The following is a 21933-nucleotide window of genomic DNA, read 5'->3' on the forward strand; positions in this document are numbered from 1 at the left end:
AGTTCTTGTCGCAGAACTATGGCCGTAGTTTTGCCGTGTGTATCATAGCCTAATTTGTAATCGGATCCCGGCCGTAGTGTATACACGTCGTACACGCTCCGGCCGGGATCCTATGCGGCGCCGGAAAAAACTGACAGTGAATTCCGGCCGCAGAAAGACCTGTCAGTTCACACAGTGAAGCGAGCGGCTCCGGCCACTCGCTTCACTGTGGGCTATGGTAAGCTCTGATGTGGGCGCGCGCTAATGCGCCCGCATCAAAGCTCCGCGGCCGGAAAGATCACGGAACGGCCGGTCTCATACCAAGTATGCACATAGCCTAAAACAGCATACATAAGGCAGGCAGTACCTATATATTTACTGTTGTTTTTTTTATATGTATATGTCTGGTAAACTTTAAGAGCATGTGCACACCACTATAAACCATGACCATGTGAGCTCCAGTACTATAGCACTAAAGAGGTAGGATGCCGCTTTTTTCTGGGCAGTTCATTATCTCCAATTGAAGTAAATGTGAATGAGGTTTTAAAAGTTGCCACTTAATGATTTTCTAAATGAAAATTAGTGCTGCTCCTATGCTAATCACCATGTAAACATGCCCTAATAATGTAAAACAATGCATCAGTTATAAATAATGAGGATACCAATTATATGTTGTATTTTTTATTATATGTCGTTCTTATTTTCCAGACAATTTAATAACTGTCCAGGATACGTCTCAGAGACCCTACTTTGCTGTTAAGTGCTCCCCATTCAGTGAACCTTCGATACTCTCCAGACTTGAGGAAATACTGCCTTCCTTTGTAGTTGGGCAGCTCATAGAAAATCCAAGATCCCTCAAGGACATTGCAAGAGTGAATGTCGTGACGGTTGAACTGTTCAAATAGAACTGGGCAATCTTCAGTAAGCTCCAGCATTTCACCTCGGAAGTCTTCTCTTTCATAGATCCGGATCTTGTGGGTGCCTCTGTGCTATAAGATTAGAGAGAAAAAAAGCATTTGGTAACAGAGAACATCGGATTGTGTTAAGATTAACTAGGGTAAGGGTTGGTGCATATATTTATAAAATGTCTTTCTACATGTCATGTGCTTCTATATTCCTGAGATAGAGATGAAGAGACACTTCTAAGGTTGTCCTCTTTCTCGGACTGAACAGCATGCTGAGCCCACACCTTTCCCATCCCTGTTCTGCCATTGGTGTCCGGTCCCAGTCCGGTCCGGTCCCAGTGACATCAGAGCTCAACCAATTAGTGACTTATGGTCCTTTTAGACGGAACGCTTATTGTTCGAATTTGCACGATAATGAGCGATAATCGTTTCGTGTAAACACAGCGAACGATCAAGCGACGAGTGAGAAATAGTTCATTTTGATCTTTCAACATGTTCTCAAATCGTCGTTGATCGTTTGCAAAAAAATCGCAGATCGTTCAGTGTAAACAGTCTTTCAACGATTTCACCTATGTGTGAGATAGGCTTAAGCGATCGCAAAACGATCGCAAAACGATTATTCCGTACGATGTATCGTTCCATCTAAACGCTGATCGTTATAAAAAAAACATTAATCATTCAAAATCGTTAATCGAGCGATCGGGCGAATTATCGCTCCGTCTAAAAGGACCATAAGGTAAGACTAAGGTAGGACACCACTGCTGCCACTGATTGAATGCACAGAATTGTGCGCTGCACATCGGTGATAAGGGCTACATAATACTGAAACTGAAGCAAGAGCAAGGAGCAAGTAAGTCTTGTTTTTTTTTTACTCCCCCTCTAAGCACATATCTAAAAAGAATCCAATCCCTTTAATCTCAGTACATTCAACATTGGCAGGGTTGACAGGTCAGATGCTTAAAAACCTATAACTATATAAAGAAGCCTATAAATATAAAAAATAAATAAAGAATAATAAAAATCATACAATACTTAAGGCAACTTACTGAAGAGATAAGTCTACAGGACCTAATAGAGTCGTTGAAGCCCAGCCATTGCTGAAAGTCAGGATATTCTCCCTTTCTCAGGAAATACTGATGTCCAGTGAAGTTGGGGCGTTCATACAGCATCCAGTTTCCATTCTCCACACGGATGGAGTTGCAGCGGTTGAAGAAGGGGTGGAGATCAGAACAGTCAGAGCTGCACTCATAGGAGCGGCCCTGGAAGTTCTTGTCTTCAAAAAAGATGATCTGCAAAGAAAGGTATCCAGCGTAATTATTTTAAAATTATACTTACATCATGATGTAATTATTGTTCTTTAGTAGTGTTTAGTATGGCAAGATTTTTTTTTATCTACGGAGTTCATGTGTAACTAACTACTCCTTTGCCTTTCTTTAATTTTTTTTTTAATTTTCTGACATGATATTAACGTTGAAGTGGGAGTGTCAAGAGATTTATACCAACCCCATGTCAAGTGTGTTGATTTTACCCTGAATAGTACCCCTCTATCTTATCTTTTTTACTGTTTGTTTACCACATGTTTTTTGTGACATTTAGGTTGATGAAAAACAAAGTGCTGCAATCTTTATATACTGGAGGTCTCATAAAGACTTTAAAATAAGCTGATTATTGTTGGTGAAGTTTTTTTTTTTTAACTCATGACAACAAGCAGCTTTTATGCTAGATACTGGGGAATGCTTGGTCCAGCCAATCATTTCCTCCTCTGTAGCCTCAATGTAGCATTAAAGGGGTTATCCAGCGCTACAAAAACATGTCCACTTTCCCCCTACTGTTGTCTTCAGTTTGAGTGGGGTTTTGAAACTCAGTTCCATTGAAGTAAATGGAGCTTAATTTCAAACCACACCTGAACTGGAGACAACAGTAGGGGGAAAAGTGGCCATGTTTTTGTAGCGCTGGATAACCCCTTTAAATGCATTCAGTTCTTGTGAATGGCTGACCATGAAATGCTTGGACCTGTCAAAGCCAAAATTGTTAAAATCCTCTGCTATGACTTTTGAAGTCCATATTTCCTAACAGGTATAGAGACACAGAAGAACAGGAAGCCTAAATAACAAACATTGTTGTCTTACCTTTCCCATTGTGTCTGTTCTGGATAGAATACCTCAACAGCCCTGAAAGATTCAGCATGCCTTATATATCATTCTACTGCTGCATCTGTAGAAAAAAAACAGCATTTTTTGATTTGCCCCAATTAATCCAATGTCTTTTGTTTATCTGTTTTATTTTGATTGTGATTGAAAATTCTTTGTATTTTATCACTGCAGTGGCTTTTTGTTAGCATGAGGATTTTATTTATTGCTGTGACAAATGAAACCCCTGTGTAATGTATCTGTCAGCATAGACAGAGAAGGCACTAGTACTTACTTTAAAAGCATACAGTAGCTTTAGGAGCTTCAAACTCAGGGAAACTCATAAAGGCCTTATTCTCAGTATAATTTTACCTAGATCTATTGAATTGGCAGACTGATCACTATTCATCCAACAACGATATGCACCTTTGCTGCTTACACAAGTCCACTCAGGAGCTCCACCAAGCTTCCCACTTTCAGTATGCAAATGTTCAACTGGGAATATTAGACCAACTATTCATAAATTCATACCAGTCAGCAGACACAACACGCAATTTCTTCAAGAGTAGAGCCCATGTTATGGAGTGAAAACATTGTCTCTGATCTTGCATAAATTGCTCTATCTACAGATTATTCAGAATAAATGGAATTATCCTAATCAAGATATGGACCTGTATGAGTATGAGGAAATAATATTGAATGGTTGAATGTTTGCATATTGGTAGTTTTATGACATGTTTCTTTTGTTACCTTATAAGCACAGTGTCGAACAGGGGTAGATGGGGCCACCTGTGGAACTGATCCTAGGGGCTCACAGTTGACGAACCTGTCAGAATAAGCATGCTGACATATTGTATTCTGGATTGATCTATGTCCACAACTCCCTAAAGCTTTTACCGCAACTCTTAGAATGCCCTACGTTTGTGAAGCTCCAAGGGTATGTTGGGAGTTGTAGTTTTTGAGAGAACAACCATCAAGGTCCATCAATAAATCCTTCTGCAGCAACAGAGGATTGTCCATTCATTTGTACTTCAAATCCCACCATATCTTGAGGGGTGTAGACTGTCAGTTAATCCTGGGAAATGTAGTGTTGACTAGAGCACTCCCAGAATGCACTGAGGGTCTGCAGCTGTATACATAGTTCTGTGGAGGCTTGGTGTATGGAATCAACCCCAGAACAACACTATTAGGAGACGTTATAAAAACATAAGAAACATATATAACGTTACCATAATATCACTATACATATTACCATACTGTCACACTGTTACTGAACAAATCCAGTAAACCAAGACCAATATTACCATTAAAGGACAACTCCGGTGAAAAGCTTTTTCCCAGTAAATGAAACACATTTATATAGTTCATATAATATACTGTATATAATATTTAGGAATGGTCCGAACATGCCGAGGTTCGGGTTCGTATGAAACCGAACGCTCGGCATCAGATTCCCGCTGTCTGCCCGCTCCATGCAGCGGGTGGATACAGCGGGAGGACCGCCTGGAAAACTGGGATACAGCCTATGGCTATGACTGTATCCCTGTTTTCCAGGCAGGCCTCCCGCTGTATCCACCCTCTCCACGGAGCGGGCAGAAAGCAGGAATAATTTCCGAGAGTTTGGGTTCGTACGAACCCGAACCAAAGCAGGTTCGGACCATCTCTAATAATATTATATAACTTTGTAATATACTTTGTAATATGCAATCACCTATCTGCCCATCTTCCCTATCTTTCCCCCCCCCTCAATCCCCCACCAGGAAGTGAAGTAAACTCATTCTTAACTAATGACTGTTGACCCCAGGCTTTTCTGTGGCATCATCAAGAGGGAGGCCCTGTTAGTCCAGCCTCCCTTTGTCAGATGACTCAGGTTGCTCAGCTCTGATTGGCTGAGCAAGCTGTAAGCCATCTAACAGTTCTACAGAGTCAATTAGACATCACAGGATCACAGGAGACAAAGCGCATCATGGGAAAGCCCAAACCAGGAAGTGAAAAAAAATGAAGACACCAACTGGAGCTTCAGTTTTTTTTTTTTTTAATCAGCGCAGGAGTTGTCCTTTAATACCTGTATATAAGAACCAAATATTATTACCACACCATGACTGTCAAATAGTAAGTAATCTCACCATACAGTACCATTACTAAAATCTACTATACTAAGACAACACCAATAGTACCAAATAAGAAACAAATATTATTGTTACACCTTGATCACCACCATTGCAACCACATAGTGACTAATACTATACACCATAATATTCCTAAATGAAATCCACTATAGAAAGGCCAGTATTTCCCCCATATACTGCACCATATAGAGACAGATATCAATGCTACACAGACTTTGCACACCATTACAATACATTTATATCCAGTGACCCACAGGGGTCATCTTGACTAGAGATGATCGAACAGGGCCAAGGTTCAGGTTTGTACAAACCCAAACCATTGGCATTTGTCTTCCGTTGCCTTACCGTTCCGTGGGGAAGGTGGAGACAGCCTGAGTATTGCCTGGAAAACAAGGATACAACCTATTACCTAGGCTGTATCCCTGTTTTCAAGGCGGTACTCAGGCTGTCTCCACCATCTCCACAGAATGGGAAGGCAGCGGGAGTCAAATGCCGATAGTTTGGGTTCGTACAAACCTGAAGCTCGGCCCTGTTCGATCATCTCTAATCTTGACTGATCAGAGTAGCTCACATTTTCTTTTCTTCTCCATCTGGCCTGGCCATCATGAAGACTTCTCCTGACAGTGCCTCATCTCTGCCGAACTTGCCAAAGATTTTTGGCTCTTATTCCAGCACCATCCTCACCTCTGTATTGTACATAATCGTAATATGTATTGCTCCACAACGTAACAGTGCCAACTTTGTACTAGATTTGGGCCCAACTTGTATTTAGGCCCAATTTGGTCCCTCATGTAGAACGCAGGTCCCCTTCACATAGTACGCCCTCCCGTGCCTAAAGATAGGCATGTGATAGGCCCCAAAGATAGTAGTGAAGCCCCTCTGTGCCTCCAATATTAGTTAAGTCTTTTTCATGCATCCATAAAGTTGTTAAGCCCCTCTCTGTGCATTCATATAGTAGTTAAGCCCCTCTATGCTTCCATATAGTAGCTTGGCTCTTCTGTCTCATATACTAGTTTGAATCTTCTTTGCCCACATATAGTAATTAGGCCTCCCTTTGCCCCATATAGTATTTAGTGAGTGCAACTTATAGTAGTAGTATACACATATATAGTATTTTGGCTCCTCTTTGCATTCATATTACAAGCACTCCCTGTGCCTTCATATAGTTATTGATCCCACTCCATATAGTATTTAGGGCCCCCTCTGTGTATCTGAATAGTATTTGGGCCTCTATTTGCAGGTAGGTCCCCACACCAGTAGGTAGTATACCACATGTAGGCATCCCCTGTGGTAATCCCCTCAGTATGTAAACTACACTTCATTGGTAGACTATGTTTATGGGATAATTTGGCGACCCCACACCTGCAGCCGGTGACTTTACAGATCTGGCCCCCAGCCACCCCACACACCTGCCACACAGCCGCCGGTAACCTCACAGCCCCGCATCACCAACCCCCCAGCCTCTCCCACCACCGCACAACTCACTTCCCTGCCATCCCGGACTGACAGATTACTGCCGCCCCTGCGTCCTGCCAACTCGGTCAACCGTGAGGAAAGCTGGGGTGACATCCGGGACCGAATTGGCAGGACGCACGGGCGGCAGTGATCTGGCAGTCCAGGATGGCAGGGAAGTGAGTTGTGTGGTGGTGGGGGAGGCTGGGGGGTTGGTGATAGGGAGGCTGTGAGGTTACCAGTGGCGACTTTGCGGCCGGTTTGTGGCGTGACTGGGGGCCAGATCTGTAAGGTTACCGGCAGTTGTGCGGTGGGTGTGTGGGTGGCTAGGGGCCAGATCTGCGAAGTTACAGGCGGCAGTAGCTGTGTGGCGGGTATGGGGTCGGTGGTGGGGGCTTGGTGCTGGGGATCTCCCTGGTACTACTCCTCCCATCATCTGCTCATACTATTAGCAGATGTTGGGAGGAGTAGTAGTGTTTATCTGTCCTACTGTAGCAAGAAGGGAGGGAGGGGGGAGCTAGTTAGATGCAGAGGCACCCAGGCTTGGACTGGCGCACAGGGGAGCAGGGGAATCCCCGGTGGGCCCTACCCCTTGGTGGGCCCCTGGCAGGAGGCGGGCCTCCCTGTCTGACACATTCTACCAGAGAATAAAAACATACTCTATGCTACAGAAGCACAGACAAATATATTTACCATGTGTCTTCTTGACCAAACAGCAGTTTGGAACACACATTACAGCTGACAGAAGTCTCGTAACAAATTACAGGCAGGCAGGGGAGTGCGGGAAGATAATAAAGAAACTAGTCACCAATCCCTGTGCCCCTGCACCGCTCTCTCTCTTCCACTGCCGCTCGAAGCCATTTTCAACCAGATGCTACGTATGTCATGGCCCCAGCTTAATGTCACATACTCGGCTCATGGATTGCCTACTCAGCCAGTAACTGACTACAGCGGTGTCCAGCCTCAGTCAGTGATTGGCTGAGCGGGCCATCCATCATCCGAGTATGTGATGTTGCAGCTGGAGGAACTGCAGGAGGCCAGTGGCTATTGGATATCATTAAAGAGGACCTGTCACCCCCCGTGCTGGGGTGACAGGCTCCCGACCCCCCCACTAGAGCCCCCTATACTTACCTGATCGCGCCGGGTCCCGCTTCTTGATCCGGTCCGGTGACGGAGATTTCAGAGTCCGATGCCCATATAGAATGAATGGTGAGTCCGACGCTCCATTCATTCCCTATGAGCGTCAGACTCTTCTCAGGAGCGCGCACGCCGGGCTTCGGGCGCTGAAGTTTCCGTCACCGGACCGTATCAAGAAGCAGGACCTGGGAGGATCAGGTAAGTATAGGGGGCTCTAGCGGGGGGTCAGGAGCCTGTCACCCCGGCACGGGGGGTGACAAGTTCCCTTTAAGGAAAAGCTTCGGGTGCACAAGGATTGGTAACTATATATTTTTTTTTATGTTCCTGCACCCCCCTACCTACCTGAGAATTGTTAGTTTCATGGGACTTCTCCTTTCAAGGAACCTAAGTGGCACATTATGCTGTTTGCATAGACAGCTGTTTGTGACTGACAAGTTACTAGCAGTAAGCTAGCATCGCTGGTCACATATACAGCGCTGTGCAAAGTTGCTATAGTAATGTGAAAGGTTTGGTGCTTGTTATATCTGGTGTAAGTAGGGTGGGACAAAAATCATATTCCCAGGTGGGCCTAAGGTACCTCATTCTGACACTGGCTGGACCGGTGCTCCCCCTAAAATCCATAGGTTAGGGCACAAAAAGCTTTAAAAATTTTCTTTCAGATCAACTGGTGTCAGAAAGTTATATAGATTTGTAATTTACTTCTCCTAAAAACCATCAAACCTTCCAGTACTAATCAGCTGCTGTATGTCCTGCAGAAAATGGTGTATTCTTTCCAGTCTGACACATTGCTCTATGCTGCCACCTCTATCCATGTCAGGAACTTACTTTGGACAGTTTCTGACATGGACATAGGTGGCAGAAGAGATCACCGTGTCAGACTGGAAAGAATACACCTCTTTCTGCAGGACATACAGCAGCTGATAAGTAGTGGAAGACTGGAGATTTAAAAGAAGTAAATTACAAATTTCTGGCACCAGTTTTTTTAATCAACTCTTTTTTGTGGAGGACCCCTTTAATGCTGTGGACTATTTTACTTTTAAACAACTTGACAATCCCTTTCGTACAGTCAATTCAGTTTTCCAGTGATCAACTAACTGGGTGATGACTGATTTCCTATAAAAGCCTGGGAAATGTGGTGTTACATGCCACCCATACTGCTTGTCTTTACCCTGAAGGATTTCCAGGTAGGGATCCCCTCCTTCTCTATTCATTTCAACAGCTGTATGTATAATAGTCTTTTGCCGCCCTTTCCACATACAATTACATCAGATTGTCAGCAGTCTCCTTCATGTTAACAAATCCGCCATACAGAACTGTATACCAGTGGATTCTAAACTGAGTGACAGGAAATGCTGGGAATTGTAGGGAAAAAGTTGGGAGGTATGGAGGAAGGGCTGACTGCAATGCATTATGGGGAAGCTTAATGTCATGTGTTTTCTGTCATCATCATCATCATTAGCTTTAACCCTTTGAGGACCAGGCCCAAAATGACCCAGTGGACCGTGCAAATTTTGATCTTAGCGTTTTCGTTTTTCCCTCCTCCCCTTCTAAGAGCTCTAGCACTTTCAGTTTTCTCTCTACAAGCCATGTAAGTGCTTATTTGTTACAGGAATAGTTGTACTGTGTAATGGCGTCTTTCATTTTACCATAACATGTATGATGGAATTCCAAATATATTATTTATGAAGATATAAATAGGTGAAATCGTAAAAAAGAATGTAATATGGTAACGTTTGGGGGGTTTCTGTGTCTACGTAATGCACTATATGGTAACAGCGACATGATACAATTATTCTATAGGTCAGTCCGAACACAACCATATGCAGGTTACACAGATTCTCTAATGTTATATATATTTTTGTTTATGAAATCCTTTTTTTTGGGCAAATAATTATAAATAAAATGGGCCTATTGTGACGCTTATAATGGTTTTATTTTTTCACCTACGGGGCTGTATGGGGTTTCATTTTTTCCACCATGATCTCTAGTTTTTATTAATACCATATTTGTGAAGATCAGACGTTTTGATCACTTTTTATTAATTTTTTTTAAAATATAATGTAACATAAAATCGGTAATCCGCGCACTTTTTTCCCTCTTTTCGTGTAAGCCATTCTCCGTTCGCAATGACGCTTGTTATACTTTAATAGATCGGACAATTACGCACGCTACGGTATATTATATGTTTATTTGTTTATTTATTTTTATATGTTTTATTTATATAATGGGAAAGGGGGGTGATTTCAACTTTTATTGGGGGAGGGGTTTTGGGGGAGTGTGTTAGTGTTTTTAACCTTTTTTTTTTTTTACACATTTGAAGTCCCTTTGGGGGACTTGTACATACACTACTTAGATTTTTACACTGATCATTGCTATGCCATAGGCATAGGCATGATCAGTGTTATCGGCGAGCTTTCTCATTGAGCCTGCCTGTGCAGGCTTAGTGCAGCAGATCGCCGATCGGACCGCACGGAGGAAGGTGAGAGACCTCCGGCGGTCCGTTTTACCGATCGGGACCCCCGCAGTCACACTGCGGGGGTCCCGATCGGTAAGTGACAGCGCGATCGCTGCAGCGTGTCATTACCGGTGAGGTCCCGGCTGCTGATTGCAGCTGGCCCCCACCTGCTATGATGCGCGCTCCGGAGCACGCTTCATAGCCGGAGAAACACCCAGGGCGTACAGTTACGCCCTAGGTCGTCTGGGGACAGACTTCCATGGAGGAAGGTGAGAGACCTCCGGCGGTCCGTTTTACCGATCGGGACCCCCGCAGTCACACTGCGGGGGTCCCGATCGGTAAGTGACAGCGCGATCGCTGCAGCGTGTCATTACCGGTGAGGTCCCGGCTGCTGATTGCAGCTGGCCCCCACCTGCTATGATGCGCGCTCCGGAGCACGCTTCATAGCCGGAGAAACACCCAGGGCGTACAGTTACGCCCTAGGTCGTCTGGGGACAGACTTCCATGGCGTAACTATACGCCCTGGGTCGTCTAAGAGTTAAAGCAATGGAGCAGCTTTATCAATCTGGCAGAGACAAAACACGGTCTGATTTGCCCATAGCAACTAATCACAGCTCACCTTTTATATCTTAACAAGCTCTTATAAAATTAAAGCCGAGCTTTGATTGGTTGCTATAGGCAAGTCAGACTGCACATGGCAACCAATCACAGTTCAGCTTTTATTTTGCCAGAGTAATTTGAGAAAGGAAAGCTGAGTTGTGATTGGTTGCTATGGGCCACATAAACCATATTATTTAGTGTTCTTAGTGCGGCCTAACCATAAGCTGTTTGCTTGGTCACAGGAGTGTTTAGTGACCTCTGCAGTAAAGTGCATTGCCAGTCATTAATGGGTTAATGCTTCAGATGTGTTTATCTTCAGTAGCCATAGCAACCGTGCACTGTGATGACAAGCGCTTATGTCATAATGAAGGTTCCATAAAGCAATGTACCACACCCTGATCAGTGCCATCTTGGATGCGTCAGAGGACCTTGAGCTTGAAAACTTTACTGCCCCCTACCCGTGATATAATTTGGAGGTTCTAGCAGGGAAAAAGGGGTGGTCTGCTTTAGACTACCTCTTCATCAATTCTCCACCTTCTTGAGAAGTGGACCTGGATCTGTGAGGTAGAAGAGATACATCCGCCTAGCCATCAACAAGGTGACAGATATTTTAGCCAGATCTCTCTCAGATCCGTTTATTATATTTATAGTATGGTATTACCCTCTAACCCCAGGGGAGGGGCAACCCTCCAGCCATAGCCCCCTCGAGGTTTCCCCCACAGGGGTTTTTTCCTCGCCTGAGTGCTGGAGGGTGACTCTTCATGAGTCAGGGGTCTGCCATTTTCAGTGTCATATAATTTTAAATAAAATTGGGACCCTTTGACACCTGATTACAATGTGTTGTTTCTTTATTTTGTGTTTTTTTGGTTGAACTTCTTATGCTTGGGAGTTGGGGATCCGTCACATATTGCAGAGTCATAAAGCTGTACATCTGCCTGCTACACTGATCTATCACTTGCACAATAAGCGCAAGTAGGATGGAGGATGTGTGTGCGTATCCCTGGATTAAAGGGGCACTCAAATCTTGAAGAAAAAACATGCATCGCAAGGCTTATACCTATATCTGCAAAGCTTGTCAAAAGGTAGCATATTAAAGACACATGGACGCCACCATAAATATACATCATACTGTATATACACAACCCTGTGACATTCTGTGACATGGCCAGGTCACAGAAGGGCCAGTGTCTTACTAATTGTGAACCCAGCCTTAGGCTATGTTTACACAAAGTATCTTTTGTATTAATCACGGCCGTTGTTGCAATTTGCAACAATGGCCGTGATTAATAGAAAAAATACATTGCATTGAAGTCAGAGGGAATCCCAGCCAGAGTGTATACACATAGTATACACTCCAGCTGGTATTCCAAGCATATCATGTCACTTTTTTCCGGCTGCTACTCATTGAATAGCGGCCGCACTTTCCATTGTGTGCTATGGTGAATTGGGAAGCGGGCACACCAGAATGCACCTGCATCCCAATTCAACAAAAATTAAGTTCATCCGGCTGGTAATGCATGAACTTCACTGACACCAACTGTTCTGTGACATTGCCGGGTTACAGAATGGCTGGTGTCATACAGTGCGAATTCTGTAAAAACATAAAACACTACTCTCAATGTGACCATAATATATCATTATGCTGCATACATAGAATACCACAACCCCCAACATGACCATAATCTATTTCTATTATACTCTCTGCATAAAGCTCCCAACATGGCCCAACCAGTGGACAAGAGCAAAATACAAGTTCTATATATACCTACAAAGCTACAACTTCCAATATGACTATAGTGTATTTCTATTATACCCTCTGCACCAGGCTTGGACTGGCTCACAAAGGAGCAGGGCAATCCCTAGGTGGGTCCTACCTCTTGGTAGGCCTCCCTGATTAGCAGCTCCATAATGACATAATCCCTTAGGACTGCTGCACACGTCTGTCACTCACTTATTCACTGTCACTGCCTCCATATAGTAACCTGGGGTCTTATCCCATTATATAGAGGCAGGGAGTGACTGTGGGTGACAGGCAGCATGTAGTGTGCAGAATCAGCGCAGCCCCTCCGCCCTGGGACCTTTCAGGCTGCCTCCATCTGCTCTATGTGCTGCTGCTGGCAGCTGGGGCACAGGCAGAGGGAGAGGGGCTGCAGCCTACACAGTGTGGCCTTGGAGCAGCTGATCTGACAGTATGTGAGCTGTATCTGGTGATTTCCAGTACAAGAGGTAAATCTGTGAACATAAAGTATGTATGTGAGTATGTGTGTATGGTGCACGTGTGTATTATCTATGCAGTATATGAAGTGTGTATGTACATACATTGTGTTTTTACTATGTATGCGTGTAGGTGTGCATTTTTATATATCTGTGTATGATGTGTATTTAAGCAGGCTTATTTATCATGATTTACCCCTTCTTGTAGGCGTAAATCATGACCAAAATCTACACCTGCTTGAAGCAGGTGTAGATTTCGTACGCTGGGTGCAGATTCAGGGTTCACTAAGAGGCGTGCCGAGTTTGTAACTCCTCCTGCCATACCGTAGCGCTTCTCTCAGGTCTCTCTCACAGCTGGCAGAAGTCATTATAGACTTTACTGCTGAAGGAACTGCAGGTGGCCGGCGTATGTCAGATATTGTTAACCCCTTAGTGTCCCGTGACTTATCTAGTATTTCATGACGCCGCTGGGGCTGGTTCAGAGGAGGCCGCACCATGACCCACTTCTGATCCACCACGATCCTGGCTGATCACAACACCCTGCTAATTAAGACAGTAAATGCAGCTGTCAAAACTGACAGCTGCATTCAAATGCCTTCAAAAGCCTCATCCCTGGAGTCTAGTGGACAGATCACCCCCCACAATAAGATCGCAGAGGGTCGATCCATTCATCTAAACCGGCCAGGCCTCAGCATCACAATAATGCTGATTCCAGCTTGGCAATCCATAGCAGCAGCCCAAAGCAATACAGCATTGATTTCATGGATCAGTGCTGTATATGTACACTGCACTGATCTATCCCAGGGGGACTTCAAATTAATATACTGTATGTGCAAAAAGAAAAAAAAGTTGCTTTTTTTTTTAAATAAAAAAAACCCTCCCCTAACAAAAGGTTAAATCCCCCCCCCCCCGTTTCCCATTTTATGAATAAAAATATAAATAAAATAAAAATAAATAAATAAACATATTTGGCATCGCCACCTGTGTTTTTCCCCAAACTATTAAATTATCACATTCCTGATCATGCACGGTAAACGGCGTAAGTGCAAAATTGTGCATTATTGGTCACATCAAATCCAGAAAAATTGTAGTAAAAAGCCATCAAAAAGCTGCATATATGCAAGCAAGCTACCGATAGAAAGTATAGAAAGCTACCGATAAAAAAAAATGCATTTTATTTTCAATTTCACCACGCAAATAATTTTTTCTGGTTTCACAGCATATTTTATGTAAAAAATAGGTGAAAAAATGTAGGTGACAAAATTCAAAAGCTATGTTTTTTAAACATTAGGAGGAAAAAACGAAATCTAAAATTGGCTTGGTCTTTAAGGAGTTAAAGGGGTTGGCCACTTTATAGTAAAATTGTTCAGTGTACAGTATTAGTATCTGTACTCACTGTATATACTGACAGCAGCTCCCTGTGTACCTCATAGAGCTAAAATCAGACTCACCTCCTCTATGCTGTGCTGTCCTGCCCTGTGGTGTTTTGGTCCATAAGATTCCTTACATGGAGAAGCATGTGACCAGGCCCCGCCTCCCTGTGTCCACCACAGCCTGTATGTGTCTATGGAGGACACAGGGGACAGGGCATGGTCACATGCTCCTCCATGTCAGCCATTTAATGTACCGAAACAAAACAGAGCAGGGCAGCCCAGCCTGGAGGAGGGGAGTCTGATTTTAGGTCTATGAGGTACACAGGGAGCTGCTGTCAGTATATACAGTGAGTACACTTACTAATACTTTGTACTGACCTATTTTACTATAAAGTGGCCAACCCCTTTAAGGAAGCGCTACGAGGGCACGGGGACGGGTAAGTATACTTTCGTTACTATATTGGTAACTATATATTTTTTTTTATGTTCCTGCACCCCCCTACCTACCTGAGATTTGTTAGTTTCATGGGACTTCTCCTTTCAAGATACTTATGTGGCACCCTATGTTGTTTGCATAGAGTGAGTAACAAGCTACTAGCAGTGAGCTGGAATTGCTGGTCACATACACAGCGCTGTGCAAAGTATATAGTAATGTAAAAGGTATAATAGCTATATAAGGTATATAGCTATAGTAATGTAAAAGGGTTGGTGCTAGTTATATCTGGTGTAAGTAGTGTTGGCCCCTAGTATTAAATTCCCTGGTGGGCCCAAGGTACCCCAGTCAGACACCGAACATCAATAAATACATTAAAGGAGAAGTCTGGCGAAATTTTTTATTAAAGTATTGTATTGCCACAAGTTATACAAATCACCAATATACACTTATGATGGGAAATACATATAAAGTGCTTTTTTCCCTGCACTTACTACTGAATCAAGGATTCACTTCCTGGATAAAATGGTGATGTCACGACCTGACTCCTAGAGCTGTGCGGGCTGTGGCTGCTGGAAAGGATGATGGCAGAGGGGTGCTCAGTGTCCCTCCAGTGCCCTGTGTCCCTCAGTGTCCCCCTGCCATCATTCTCTCCAGCAGCCACAGCCCGCACAGCTCTGAGGGTCGAAATGTGACATCACCATGTTAGCCAGGAAGTGAAGCCTTGATGCAGTAGTAAGTGCAGGGAAAGAAACACTTTATAAGTATTTAATGTAATAAGTGTATATTGGTGATTTGCATAACTTTTGGGGGGCAATACAATACTTTAATAACATTTTTTTGCCGGACTTCTCCTTTAAAGCTATGTTCACATTACGTGAACACCCGGCCGTCCCGTGACCCTGGCCGGATACTTAAGTACCCGGCCGCTGAGCACTGATGCGGGCGCATCAGCTCGCGCCCGCATCAGGGCTTCCCATAGCCCACAGTGAAGCAAGCGGCTGGAGCAGCTTGCTTCACTGTGTGAACTGACAGGGCTTTCTGCGGCCGGAATTCACTGAATTCCGTCCGCAGAAAACTGACATGTCAGTTTTTTCCGGCCCCATATGGGATCCTGGCCGGATCGTGTATGATGTGTGTACGCTCCGGCCAAGATCCCATTGAAAATAAGGCTATGTTCCACCCCTCAAAACTACGGCCGTAGTTCTGTGGTGAGAACTATGGCCGTAGTTTTACGTAGTGTGAACATAGCCTAAAGCTGGGTGCACACTGCTCCACATGCCAAAATATGCACCAGAATACACCAGAATATGTTTACTAAAGGGAATGCTTATTAAAGGGAATATGTCATGGGAAAATTATCTATTGTTTAAATCAAGTTCTTTTTGAAACATATTTTTTGCTGATGCTTTATTGCATACTATTGATGCTATATTGTAAAATAATACTGAAACCTCAGTTTTATTTCGCACCACCAGGCCTAAAACTGAAAAGAGCAATTGGACGGCACTCAGCTGGTACAGCCATGCATGTACAGCCATGCATGTAGAAGAAGTTCAGAAATGCACTAAGGATTTGCTTCACACTAAGGAACTATTCTCATGTTCCATACATGTTCTGTGAATACAGATGATGTGAAGACAGGCAGAAGACAGGCAGCAGACAAAGAGAGAATAGGCCGCATGTTTTTTTATTTTTTTTTATTTCACACAACAGGTTCTTGAACTATTGAAGAAGAAGAAGAAGAAGAAGAAGAAGAAGAAGAAGAAGAAGAAGAAGAAGAAGAAGAAGAAGAAGAAGAAGAAAGAACTCACCAGAAACAAAAAAATCTTGGCTGGGCTTGCCAAAGTTTGGATGAAATACATCCTACCAAGCAACTAGAGTGCCTGTTTGCTCTAATTGGGGTGATGCAGACCTACAAACTCCATTCAAAGCCATCCAACAAAGCATCCAGAAGGAACCCAGACAACACAACACATCTAACCAAGAACCACCACCCAATATAACCACCAAAAACAGATACACTCCATTACAAAATCAAACACCCCCAAGAAACACTACCCATCATTTTTTTTAGAGACACGCCACAACAATTACACCAATCCACATCCGAAACACCATCAACACAACAAGAACTACACAACACAACGACCATACTACCACAATACCAACCATTCAACCAATCACAGGCATTACTCCACTCACCCCCACACACCATTCCACAATCCACCAACCAGATCCACATACCAGACTGCCCACAGATCCCCAACACCCGATCCCCTCATGACCAGTCACCAGCATACAGCCTACAGTCGAACCAACCCAACACTCAACACGCCCAGAAAAAGACCGCACATAAGAGAATCAGGAGACGAAGATCCCGAAAACCTTCAACCAAAACCCAAACAGGGGAAAATTTACTAGGAACCTCAATCATTAACCTCAGCTCTACCGAACTCACCACACCTCAGAAATCTCTCCTTGAGAAAGGTCTCAAATTCACCCCAAGCAATTCTCTTAATAGATTCGATACCTATATAGGACTGGAAAAATACGTCCGCAAGCTATGTTTGTCTAAATACTTTCTAAAAAAAACACTAGAAAGAACACAAACATCTAAAGACCAATATCATCACACCAACTGCGCCCCCAAATCAAAATTTTACCCACGCCATGAAGCAGGCCCAGACATCACATCATTTAAAAAATCGGTAGAAATAGATCTAAGGAAACTACAAATCAACAAAAAACCTCATAACCTAACCAACAAAGAAAAAAATGCCATAAAACAATTACAAGACAACTAAGAAATAACCATTTGTCCAGCAGACAAAGGTGGAGGCATCGTAGTTCAAGACACCTCTAAATACATCTTAGAATGCAGCAGACAACTACAAGATACCTCCACATATTCCAAACTCACATCTGATCCAGGGGAAAAATATGAAAAAGAATTGAAAGCCTTATGCGAACCAGCCTTAGAAGCCGACATCCTAAATACAAAAGAATACGAGTTCATTATGGCTAATCAACGTAGACTTCCAGTATTTTACACCATCCCAAAAATACACAAGAACCCACTAGACCCACCAGGCCGTCCCATCATTTCCGGTATTGGATCCCTAACAGCCAATCTTTCACAATATATAGACAGAATCCTTCAACCCATAGTTCAGTCCACTCCCACTTATCTCAAAGATACCACTCAAGTTATCAAGGAATTAGAATTTTTAACTGGTAACCAGACTATCTCCTAGCTACATTAGATGTACAATCATTATACACCATCATAGATCACCATCAAGGAGTAGAAGCTACCAAATACCACCTAGACAAAACCAACATCCCATCAGATCAAATCACATTCATAACTGAAGCTATCTCGTTCATTCTGTCACATAATTACTTCCATTTTCATAATTCATACTACCAACAAATAACAGGCACAGCTATGGGCACTCGATTTGCACCAAGCTATGCAAATCTATTCATGGCTCATTGGGAAGAACAAGTCATCATACCACACTTAGGAAATAACCTTCTTTTTTGGAAAAGATATATAGACGACATCATTCTCATTTGAAAAGGCACTCAAGATCAGTTAGAACAATTTCTCCTCCAACTCAACACCAATGACCGTAATCTCAAATTCACCCCCCACATGAGCAAAGAACAAGTAGAATTTCTAGATCTCAACTTCACCATAAGAGACAATAAATTGATTTGCCATACCTACACAAAACCCACTTCCAAAAACAGCTACATACTCTTCTCCAGTTGCCATCTTCCTAGATGGCTTACTAATATACCAACCAGTCAATTCAGCAGACTTAAAAGAAATTGCACTTACAACGACCAGTTTCTCAAGGAAGCCGAGGATCTTTCCAACCAATTTAGAGCCAAACAATACCCTGAACCAATCATACAAAAATCCCTCCAAGTAGTCCAGCAACTAGACAGAACACATTTTTCCAAGACTCTGACCAAACTACCACAAACCAACACACCACATCAGAAACATCCAAAATCATAATACCATTTAACACTCAACATAAACAAATAGAAAAGATTTTTGCTAAACATTGGCCCCCTACTCTGTCAAGATAAAGTCCTGGCTCCTCTCCTACCACCAAAACCCCCCATCGTCTTCACAAGAGCCCCGAATCTGGCTATCAAAGTAGCCCCTACAATTAGAAACCCTTCCCGCAAACAAGAAAAATCCACCTGGCTAACAACCAAGGTTTTTTTTTGTTGTGGAACCTGCTCCTGTTGTAAATGCACACAGTTCCCCAAAAAAACAATGGAAGTCCAGTCAACCAGTAATGATTTCAAATGGACAATCCAAGAACTACTAACATGCCATACTAAGGGTGTTATTTATATTTTGCAGTGCCCTTGCAAGAAACAATATGTAGGACGCACAAAGAGGGAACTGAAAACTAGAATCAGTGAACATTTATACAACATAAGAAAGGGAAATGAAAACCATCCCCTATCCTTACATTTTAAGAAGTTCCACAATATGAAAACAGAAGGAATCATATATACAGCACTACATACAGTGAAAGCAAGCTGGAGAGGGGGTGACTTTATATCAGCCATGTCTAGGGCAGAAGCCAGACTAATCTACGATTTTGAGACCATCGCAGGGCTGAACGATGAATTAGAAGTTTTCGGTTTCATTTAGCTACTTGCCTGGGTGGATCCTTTCTCGCGGCCCGTTATGTGCCTGGTTGTCTATCAGCGCCACGACGTGTCCCGAGATCTATCCCCCCATGGCCTATCCCCATTCAAGATAAGACATAACCAAAGACTCAAGACGTCACACCACAGATACACCCATCCTTGCCACACCCCTTTTCATTCATTAACTGAACAGATATGAGATAATGATATATATATATATATATATATATATGTGTGTGTGTGTGTATATATACATATATGTGTATAGAAGACAAGAAGTAATCAACATATCCAATATAGAATTTACATGCATTCTCTCTGTTTTTAACTCATTCTCTAGGCACTTTTTTTTTTTTCATCTTATACTTATTTTTTTATTTATTACTATTTTGCATAGATATTCATATTTACTTTATCTATAGTGTTCTATATGTATTATCCATTGCGGACTTTTCATTAATTTATTGCTACAGTATATATACATACCTGTAGTTCACCTTTATGTAGGTTTGTCCCGCACAAATCCCGAAAGAGACAGAATCCAGTTTTTTGGGACAACCCACGCATCAATTAAGTGGTTTTACAAAATCCTATAAAAAACGGACAGCCTTGTCACAGATATCCATTTTTTTGCTGCTGAAGAAAGAGGTAATGAAAGCTTTGAAACGTGTCCAGCTACCGCATACCCCTATAACAAAGACTTTCTATGGCTGGGTTCACACTATGTATATTTCAGGCTGTATTTGGTCCTCATGTCAGGTCCTCATAGCAACCAAAACCAGGAGTGGATTGAAAACCCAGAAAAGATCTGTTCACACAATGTTGTAATTGAGTGGATGGCCGCCATATAACGGTAAATAACTTCCATTATTTCAATATAACAGCCGTTGTTTTAAAATAACATCAAATATTTGCCATTAAATGACGGCCATCCACTCAATTACAACATTATGTGAACATAGCCTTTCTGTGTTTTCAATCCACTCCTTGTTTTGGTTGCTATACAGCCTCAAACATACAGCCTCAAATATACGTAGTGTGAACCCAGCTTATATATGTATCCATTTCTTACATTCATCCATTTGATCCACAAAATCCCTCTACCAAGAAAACAACTCCCATTTGAATCTTGGCGCCAAGAACACACAAGGTCCCCCGGGCAACAGTCCTTCCAGCGCAGGCGCAAGCCAGTACATCTACTTATCAAGCACTACCTAACGCTTTCAGCGCTCCACAGCCGGAACGGGGACCACCGCCGCTGACGACGATCCTCCTTCCACCTTCCACTGTTCGGGATCAAACCACCACAGGACGGGTGAGAGGTGTCAGTGACACCGCATTGCTGCTATTATTGCCACACTTGCTAACCAGCAGTCTTTATAACGCATGTTGCCGTAGCTACAACGCGGCTTGCTAATATTAGAGAAACTCTAACCCAATGCAGCCAGCGTCTGTTAAACACTGAAAAAGACTCCTTATGCATTATTACAATTTAATCACTTAAGCATAAGCCACGGTACACAACCCAGCACACATTATAACAAACAACAAGGAGCACTAATACAGTCAATTAACTAAATATTATTGACAACTGTCTGTGAAACTTTTATTGACTGCACTAAATCAACATGGCACAAACTTAACTGAACACTTAAATAAGAGTGTGAAAGTATCCATGCCGGCACAAGCGGACATCTGATGAATTACGGCATAATTGCAATATTAATCATCACCTTAATAACATTTACAAACATCTAATAACTGGCACTCTATGAATTAAACAACTATTGTCATCAATTAAGGATTGTTACTGAGAATAGGAGGGAACATTTGGATGAATGAACTAGTCGCAACACGACTTTATAAACTGAGACTCATTGAACAACATAAATAACCTTCTTTGCCCAATCTTTCTCATGCCTTTTGATTATTGTTTTTAGATATCTTTATTTCTTTGAAATTGATATCCATATTTTCTCATTTTTATCCTAAGATTGTTATAAACCAGTGTGTAATATTTTTTACTTAGTTTTTTATCCTGTTTATAACTTTGTCTATTGTGTGTATATCTCGTACTATTGACCTCAAACCACTAAATGATTTCAATATTAACTATATGATTGTTACGTTATTATCCATTCTCTCTATTACACTGCTTTAGCCCAAAAATAACATTGCCAACCAATAGGCTAATACTACACTATACAATACAATACTGGCAAACACCTGAGGACCTCACCACATACTCTTGCTTTATCTATATATTCTTTTTCCCTCCGGTATAAGGGCACGAGGTTAACCTCGGTAAAAGCCAGCTGCAGTAGATCTCGTACCATCCTCTACCTTTCTTGAACATCCATTTCTTACTGATGGTGGGAGTTTAACAGCTTTGTGTTTGGCCACAAGTCTGGACCCAGACACTTTACTGAAGCTCACACAAC

The 21933-nt window shown here is 42.7% G+C and overlaps 1 protein-coding gene across 2 annotated transcripts; it reads right to left on the minus strand.

The window, feature by feature from the left end:
- Positions 1 to 661: 661 nt before the first annotated feature.
- Positions 662 to 20764, minus strand: LOC138802116 (gamma-crystallin 2-like). Of its 2 annotated transcripts, none has more exons than XM_069985267.1 (5): positions 20707 to 20764; positions 3764 to 3839; positions 3014 to 3098; positions 1931 to 2173; positions 662 to 968 (listed from the first exon to the last, which is right to left on the minus strand). In XM_069985267.1, exons 3-5 carry the CDS (start codon positions 3020 to 3022, stop codon positions 693 to 695), a joined length of 528 nt encoding a protein of 175 aa, XP_069841368.1. In that variant the 5' UTR covers positions 3023 to 3098; positions 3764 to 3839; positions 20707 to 20764; the 3' UTR covers positions 662 to 692. The 2 variants fall into 2 exon arrangements, with proteins under 2 accessions (XP_069841368.1, XP_069841367.1); XM_069985266.1 differs by lacking the exon at positions 20707 to 20764 and adding an exon at positions 10806 to 10820.
- Between the last annotated feature and the right edge of the window lie 1169 nt (positions 20765 to 21933).

Source organism: Dendropsophus ebraccatus, chromosome 9 (assembly GCF_027789765.1).
Source record: "Dendropsophus ebraccatus isolate aDenEbr1 chromosome 9, aDenEbr1.pat, whole genome shotgun sequence".
NCBI lineage: Eukaryota > Metazoa > Chordata > Amphibia > Anura > Hylidae > Dendropsophus > Dendropsophus ebraccatus.